Source organism: Arachis duranensis, chromosome 8 (genome assembly GCF_000817695.3).
Source record: "Arachis duranensis cultivar V14167 chromosome 8, aradu.V14167.gnm2.J7QH, whole genome shotgun sequence".
In the NCBI taxonomy this organism is placed as follows: domain Eukaryota; kingdom Viridiplantae; phylum Streptophyta; class Magnoliopsida; order Fabales; family Fabaceae; genus Arachis; species Arachis duranensis.
This window is the reverse complement of record NC_029779.3, coordinates 45,216,747-45,225,865: the sequence shown is the minus strand read 5'-3', so window position 1 is coordinate 45,225,865 and position 9,119 is coordinate 45,216,747. Positions and strand designations below refer to the sequence as shown.

The following is a 9,119-nucleotide window of genomic DNA, read 5'->3' as shown; positions in this document are numbered from 1 at the left end:
TGTTTAGGGTTTTTTTTTTTTTTTAAATGAATGTATCATATATATATTCTCTTTATTGTATGATGATCGATGAAAATATAGAATAGATATAGCTAACCAAAATATATATATATATATCAACGAAATTAAAGCATAGAAAAATCGATACATATATATGTATGGATGAAAATATAAAATACATTTGTGTCAATGAATCAAGCACACAGGAAAACTATACCGGTTATTCACCAACTTATATATAAAACTAAAAAGTAGTTTAAATATTTAAAAATTCTATTGAATTGAGGTTCAATCAAGGTAGTTCAACCAATTATTATATATATTAATTAATTTATATTTTGTAATTTGATGGACCTTTTGGATCATTCTGTGGCAGTTATTTCAGCCCCTGCTTCTTAGCGCATATATTAAGATTACTGTTAGTAGAAATTTTTTAATTTTTTATATTAATAAATACACAATAAATATATTAGAAGTTAAATTTTACTTCTTTTAAAAATATTTTTAATTAATTTATTCTTGTAAAACACATATTAGCTAAACTTATACTAATTAAGTAATTATAGTATTAGGTATTTTTAGAAACGATAATGTTAAAAAATTAAAAAAACTCATCCCAAAAGCTTAAGCTGACAGGAGAAGGTAACATTAATGGTTATATCTCTAACAGAAAAGAACAACAACTCAGGTTTTTTTTTTTATGGCTTAAATAAATTAAAGAAAAGACAACAACTCAGTTTTCGATTACTCTAGAAGACGGCTGCATCTTTTGTTAGCATATTATATATGCCGTTAGAGATCAAATAGAATTTTCCAACGACACAAAACAATAGGCGATTTGTCCAATTCATAGTTCACTTGTTAAATACCTTTTCCTAGTATTAGGGGACATAGCCGGAAAGTGGAAACTTTTTGAATTGTATTTGAAGTAAAAAAAAATATATATTATTAAAAACTTTTAATCGAATTTAATTCAACCCAAAGGACAGCAAAATCGGCTTGTTCATTTTTTTAAAATAAATTAAAATTTTAATTAAGGTTTAGAAGATAAAATGTGACTAAGTTTAATATAAGTTTGATGTTAAAATAATGATAGGTTAAAAAATATTTTCTATTTTTAAAGTTTTTCAAAAATTTTAAAAATAGTTTAATATCTAAAATTATAATGGAAACATATTTAAATTTTTTCGGAAGCTTTAGAGTTAGAAAAATATATTTTACCTAATAATTTTATCATATAAATCAGTTTGGATTGAATATAATTGGTTTAAAGTTTTTTTCTCAAAATTCAATCCAATATATACAATTTGTTAGTGAGATAAGCCGTAAAATGATTCTTGAAGATATTCATATTTGTCTCTGAAATTGCATTCCGAGATTCAGATTCATCTTTTCGGCACATTTCGTCCACCTGACATTACCGAAAAGTTGATCTGGACTCCTCCGTGACACGTTGGTCAGGTAACAGCTAGTTAACGTAGATTAGTTAATTTTTATGGTGCAATTTGGTCCTTAAATCAAAATTAAAAATTTTAATCCTCAAATTTAATCATTATTCTCTTCTCTACATTAATTCCTCTTTTTTTTTTACAGATCTTCATATTCAAAATTCACAAGATTTTTCTTTTTGTTTATTTTTAGTTGAAGTATCTTATAACAATAACAATAATTATAGTCTTCTTAACAACTATTATTTTAACAAATTTAACTGTTTTTAACCCTTTTTCTGTAAAAAATATGGTGAGATTATAACATAAAAAAAAGTTATGTGATATATATAATTAAAAAATAATGCAAATTTTAGTTTCTAAAATTGTGAACGTTCATAAAAATTTGTTAACTTTTAAAAATGATTAAATTGATTCCTAAATTTATAAATTATGAATCTCAACTCATTTCTAATACTAATATAAAATGTTAAAATGTCAGCATGACATTTGTAAACAAAAAGATGATATGATTAAAATTTTAATATGATCAAATTAGTATCTTAAATTAGTTAATTATATTTATTTTGCTTAATTATTTTTTATTAATTAGAGACTAAAATAATAAATATTAAATTAGATAAATTTTTGTTATTTTTTATTTCTCTATATTACCTTTAATTAATTTGAAATATCTATTTAATTATAATAAAATCTTAGACACGTCATTTTAATAGAGATATCATACAATTTGAAATGATATAATATAACACTTTATATTAATACTATATGAATGACAGTTAAATTAGGATGATGCATAATTATTTTGGAACAGGATTCGAAAAGAAATGTAATGTAGTATATAATAATAACGATGTAACTTTTTAATTTTGTAAATACAAGATATAGATTTTTGTTAAATCATATAAAAATATAAAATTAAATTTTGTAAAACATTTTAATTAACTAGAGTTAAATGAGTGCATAAAATGTTAAATACAAAGACATAGTATGTGACTTTTAATTAACAAAACATATGCGTGCTTTCAATGAAGTTGTAATTTGTAGTCTCTTTCACATCCATATGGAGAAGAGACGAGAAGAGAAGAAAAGAAAGGGGTTACTACTATAGAGAAGAGAATACTAATTAAATTTGGGGATTAAAATTTTTAATTTTGATTTAGGGACCAAATTATACCATAAAAGTTTACTAATTCACGTCAGCTAGCTGTTACCTGGTCAGCGTGTCACGGAGGAGTCCAGATCAGCTTTTCGGTGGTGCCAGGTAGACGAAATATGTTAAAAAGACGAATCTGAATTTCGGAGTGCAACTTCAAAGATAAATACAGGTAACTTTTAAGTTCAAAAATTACTACGAGACTCGAATGCAACTTCAAAAATTACTCTAAGATTTATCTCATTTGTTAGCATTTAGCAACAAAACTCAATTCAATCTGACTTATTTTGGGTTTGACCTTTTTCTAGTTCAAATAATGTTAGGTGGCCAATATTTTTAGTAAAAGAAAAAAAATTAATTAGTGTAAATTACATGAATTGTTTTAATTGAATTGATTTGGATGGTGAACACCCTAAAGAAAACTATACTAAAATTTGTCCTTTGCATAAGTATTTTGTATTGGATAATTGATAATTGTGTGCCTAATTTTCTTTTTCTAGTTGAAAGTATGTCCTTAAATTGCTGCATTATATACGCCTATCCTTGCTTACTTCAAGGCATTTTTTTTGCAAGATAATTTAACGGAGAATTTTTTTTTCTTTTTATACCGTTTGACAATCTTAGGATGCTAAAAATTTAATTGTAAAAAGAGCATACCAGAACTTTAATTTTATATAAAAAATATTATTTTAATAATTTTTTAAAATTCTTTAATTTATCTTATATATGCAAACAAAGTTTTTAATTTTATATAATTTTAATTTGCATTACAGAACTAATTACTTTAAAAATTATCACTATCTATGTATGCAAAGGATTTATTGATATTAAAAAGGATTTTGCTATCTGCACTTTAAGATAGCGTTTATTTTGAGATATTGAAATAGATACTGAGATATCTAGTATTGTGTTTGTTAATTCAAGACTGTTACTAAAATTTCTATTTTTATTTCTAAAATTTTAGTATTTTAGTATCTAAAAAAATAGGGATATAAGGGATTGAAATTTTTAGAGATAGACATTGAAACTTTAATAATATTTTATATTTAAAATACTTTTATTTTAATTAATTAATTTTATTTTTATTTTTTGTGTAAATTAAATTAGAATTTTATTCTTATTTCAATTTCTATCTTTTATTTTATACCAAATAAAATACTAAAATTTATTTCAATCTCTATCGTCTTAATCTCTATTTTTTAATTTCAATCTTTTTATTTCTATCTTTCTACCAAACGCGACTTAAGAGTATACCATGATGATAACAAAATCCATATTAAAATTATTTCCTTATTAAAAAGGGATACATGTGATTGGCTTGAATAATGGTGTCCGTAATGGTTGGCATTGAATTGGCCGACAAATTCTTTGACCTTCTTTTAGGGTTGACTTTGTTTTTGGTTGAGAGTTGAGACAGGTGGGTCACGGAAGGAATGTGAAAATCTTAGACTTCACAGTTTTTTTTAACCGAAGAGCCACATTCGAATGATCGAATCCGTCATTTTTAAATGATAATTAAGAGATTATACCATTTAAATTATAATCGGTTGGTTTTAACTTTTAAATATATTCATATATCAGTTACTATAGAATACATGACACATATGTTAATAAATATTTTTTTATTTTTATTATTTAATTAATAAAATTGATACACGTTCATGATTTAGTTAGATACACAATAAAAAAAGGTAAAAAACCATTATAAGCCAATGCCATTTAGAATTTACGTATATAAGCCAAATTGAAAATCGTTTCAATAATGCGCCAGATGCTATATTTATATAATTCGAACCAGTATGGTTCGAACTGCATATGAAAGTAATTTGAACTTGGGCAGTTCGAATCCAGTTGATTGTTCTTCATAAATCGAACCATATTTTTTAATAAATTTATTTAAATTATACTGCAAAAAATATTTTATCCTATGCAAAATAATTTAAAAAGAATGGCTTAAAAATGTTAGGAGTACTATAAAAATTTCTAATGTTCTAATAACTTAGGTAAATACATACATGTATTCAAATTTTAAATAAAATACTCTACATAGTCAATAATAATTTAGAAATTAAAATACATACATGTATTCAAATTTTAAATAAAATACTCTACATAGTCAATAATAATTTAGAAATGAAAGAAACTATTTTATTCCATACAAAACAATTAAAAAATATATTTTATGAGAATAAAATATATTTCATAACATATTTTAAGCCATTTTTTTAAAAGATGTTATGAAAATGGCTTAAAAGATATATTTTATTTTAATACAAAATATTTCATAACATCTTTTAAGTCATTTTTAAGCCATTTTTTTAAAAAAATGGCTTAAAAGATGTTAGGAGAATAAAATATATTTTATAACATCTTTTAAGCTATTTTTTTAAAAAATATATTTTATTCTAATACAAAATAATTTTATGCCATTTTTTAAGCCATTTTTAAGCTATTTTTTTAAAAAATGGCTTAAAAGATATTATGAAAATGGCTTAAAAGATATATTTTATTCTAATACAAAATATTTCATAACATCTTTTAAGCTACTTTTAAAAAAAAATGGCGACATTTTACACTTCTTTACGAAAACATCCTCCTTAATTATATTCTCTCGTTTTATTTTAATCTTCCTTGACGTTAAAAACGAAGTATTAATTATTGATATACAATTCTAGCTTCTAGATACAGTGATACAAACTCTATAATTTAGAATAATTTTTAACAATTATTCTATAACTGATATCTTAAATGGTTTCACAGCATTATTTCATCAGCTATGCCTATGCACAAGCACAAGGTTTCTGTTCATCTTCTATCCTTCCAGGCCCTCGTTTTTTTCTTATCAATTTTCATTCACTTCTCTCATTGTGATGTTGGCACTGCTTCTCACTACGGTCCTCCCTTTTTACGTAAGTTCCACTCTCCCATTTAATTTCCCTTTTTAATGATGAAAAATATCTGATGGGTGTATGTGGTCAGCCACAGCATGTTACGGTAAAGACGCATCGGAGTTTCCATCGAGCAACATGTTTGCATCAGCAGGAGAAGGCATATGGGACAATGGTGCTGCATGTGGTAGGCAGTATCAGGTGAGGTGCATCAGTGCAGCCGCACCTAGAACCTGCATTCCTGGCCAGTTGATCCAGATCAAGATCGTCGATCGCGCGCAATCAACGGTCTCTAGGCCTTCCAGGGATGGAACTTCCATGGTCCTCTCCACCACTGCATTCCAGGCCATTGCAAATGCCTCTGCTTCTTTGATCAACATTGAATTTCAACAGTTAGTTCAATTAACCTTATCTTTAAGTAATTAGGTTAAATATTATAAAAACCTCCTTATATAAAAATAATAGTGTTAAAAATACTGTTAGATAATTTTATAAATATTTTAATTATTTTAATACGTATAAATATTTTAATTATTATTTTTATTTAAATTAACCACCATATTAGTATTATTACTATGTCTTTGTTCCGTGTTGGTCTTGTTTTGCTGGGTTGTTGGCAATATCTCAAGGTTGGATGTAGAAATTCAATATTCAAATATTTAATAATGATGTATGACTTAAGATTATTTTTGGGGATAAGGTTGGTATTTGGTACAAACTCTATTAGCTTTAGCTTTAAAAAATATGATATTAAAAACTCTTGTTCTTCAGGCTTCTACTCGTTTTCTTTTTGTCTAATGAGTGGAGGGAGTTTTCTTATCTCGTTTGTTTGTATTAATTTGTTGATTAAATGTTCTTTCGAACAAAACGTTCTTTCACATTTTAGAATTTTTTTAATTATTTAAATAATTAGTTTAAGTGATTTTTAACGTATCACTGAATTATTGTATATAGGAGCTTTAATATTTATAATTGTTATTTGTAAACTTTTTTGCAGGGTTTAATTCGAAGGTACAATACAAAATAGCATCAGTGTATTGTAGAAAAGAATTGCCATTCCTTTATTAGTTATAAGATAACGGTATCTTTGTTAATTAGAAAAGGATTATGCATATGCAACTACTAAAAATGTTGTCAAAGTCAATGCAACGTACATGTTTAGATACATTTGTTTATCTATATATAAAGCAATATCCCAATTATTTCTGCTATAATTTACATTTGAATATCCTAAGCATGCATGATTGATGCCACTAATGATTGTCAAAATAGCTAATAAAAAAATATTGTCAAATTATGGTACAAATAAAAATTAATAAAAGTGTTTACAAAATGATGTCTACAACTTTATGAACAAAAAATTGAACATTTACTCACATTTGTTTTTATTTTTTTCTCCTTTTTTCAAAAATTGCGGCTACGGTACGGGCTGGTCGTAATTGTTAGTTTGGTTCAAATACCAGAAAAAAAAATTGGTTGACCAATTGCAGAGTTGCTTTTATGATTATGGTGACCAGAAAGAAACCATGAACTCAAGTTTCTAGAGTATATAACGGCTAAAATTTTTAGATATGGATAATTTTAATGTAAAAAAATATTATTTTAATTATATAAAAAAAATGTTATTGATATTTTATAAACACTCACAACAATGTTTAACGTTTAATTTAGATTATTTTTAAAAATTTTATTACTCAGAATTCAATATACAAAAATAAAAATTCGTATATAACTGCATATTCTAATTATTCACCTCTTATTTAACAAAAAGTCTTCCATTTAATATTATTGATCAACATCTCCTAATTTTGGTCCAAGAATGAATTGTTCACCTCCATTTAGATTCAGTCATATGGGTACACAAAAATTAATAATCAACTAATTATTATATATAAATACATATTTTATATAAATTTAATTTTGATGCATTGTCAGTATAAAATAATTTTATATATGTATTTAATTATATAATATCACATTAATAAAAATAATTATTTTTTTAATTGATAACATAAATATTCGTCCAAAAGAACGAATGTGATTATACAATGTATCAAAATTAAACTCATTTAATATTTAATAATTTTTATTATATTAATATAAATAAATTTGATTATTAATTTATTATAAATTTAATTATTTTATTATACCGAGAATTTTAAGCATTATATTTTTTATTATAAAAATCTTTGTTTTGTCTGAAAAAAAATGTATTGCTGTTGGTTATATTAGATACTATTATAGCTTTTCTAGAAACATTGATAAGTTCTTTTTAACCTTTAATAAATTATTGTGAGTAATTTTAAAAATTAAAATGAGTAAATAGGATATTATTACCCTATTTAATGTATTAATTTTTATTTTTATATTTAAAAAACCTTTATTATTAAAATTATAAAATACTATCAAATCTTGGAAGTTATTGAGAAAGAAGAATAAGAAAAATGATCAAGAATAATATTATATAGCTTATTTATAAGGTAAGAAGAAAATACATCTTTTTTATTGGAAAAGGTAGTTAACCAAGCATTTCTCTATCCTAAAAGGGGTCGAAAAAACACTTCTGTAATTATTGGCTCAAATCATGTTGGAATTCAATTTGTGTGTTTGGTTTTTTAATAGTCTCCTTTAATTTGATGTTCTTCTTAGTATCACTATTCAGACTACAAAACTCTTCGGTAAGCACTCAAAGGATAATAATGATATTATTCAAATTAACCTTGTAGATGAATGTAACATAAATTTGGTCTTTTTTTCCTAATAATTAGCAATAATGTATTTTCAATGGGAAGAACACATGTGAAAGTTTGTGAATTATTAAACACTTACACCAAGACCTACTCATGCATTACACAGAAACAAAAGTCACATAAATCTTATTCTATATATCTACCTCTTCATATTTCCTTACATCCTATGCAATATTAACACACCCTCCACACTCCACAGCATATAAAATCTTTCATGTACTATCTGGTTTTACATATTTTACACCTTTATTACTCCTTTTTCTATAGAATTTCTGTTAATAATTCTTCACTCTCACCGATATCATTGTCTTTTTCTCACACACATATAAGTTTAGTAAAGCTAATTATAAAAAAAAATTAATAACGAAAGAAAAAAAATACTCCTAAATAAAAAAAAGGACAAAAATATACCTGAAAATTTACACACTGGAAGTAAAATTCGAATATAGTGTGTAAAGTTTGGATGATCTAACAACCAGCTCTATTCATCACACTAAGACGAACGTGCCTGACAAACATCCGCGTCTACTTGGGTTCGTGTGAATACGTGACTGAAAAGTACGAGCCAATAGCTATGTTTATACATCTCTCAGACGGTTAATCCACGACTTCGTTGGGGACTTCTCGAGGTACCAGTTCAGCCGATTTCCGGGGAGATTAGGGTCTCCATGGTATAGGCTAGAATCCAAAAAAGCAGCATTCTCTGATCCAGAAGATTCGACCTTATTTGTGGCGTTTTGAGTAGGATCGCCAAGAGAATGATCTGCTAGAGCTTTACCCTTCGTCAGATTGGATGACCACGGCCAATGGCTTTCAATCTGTAGCAGAGGATATTAATGATCACGGCCCATGGCGTTGATCACATACAGCCTGCCAT

General features: G+C 25.6%; 1 protein-coding gene across 1 annotated transcript in view; it reads left to right on the top strand.

Annotated features, from left to right (window-relative positions):
- Positions 1 to 6,706, top strand: part of LOC107463345 (EG45-like domain containing protein) — a 6,857-nt gene extending 151 nt beyond the window's left edge. Inside the window, exons 2-4 of the mRNA XM_016082131.3 lie at positions 5,365 to 5,513; positions 5,584 to 5,884; positions 6,490 to 6,706. Coding sequence (XP_015937617.1) covers positions 5,381 to 5,513; positions 5,584 to 5,884; positions 6,490 to 6,496 — 441 coding nt within the window. The 5' untranslated portion in view covers positions 5,365 to 5,380 and the 3' untranslated portion in view covers positions 6,497 to 6,706. The remainder of the gene's footprint in view (positions 1 to 5,364; positions 5,514 to 5,583; positions 5,885 to 6,489) is intronic.
- The last annotated feature ends 2,413 nt before the right edge of the window (positions 6,707 to 9,119 follow it).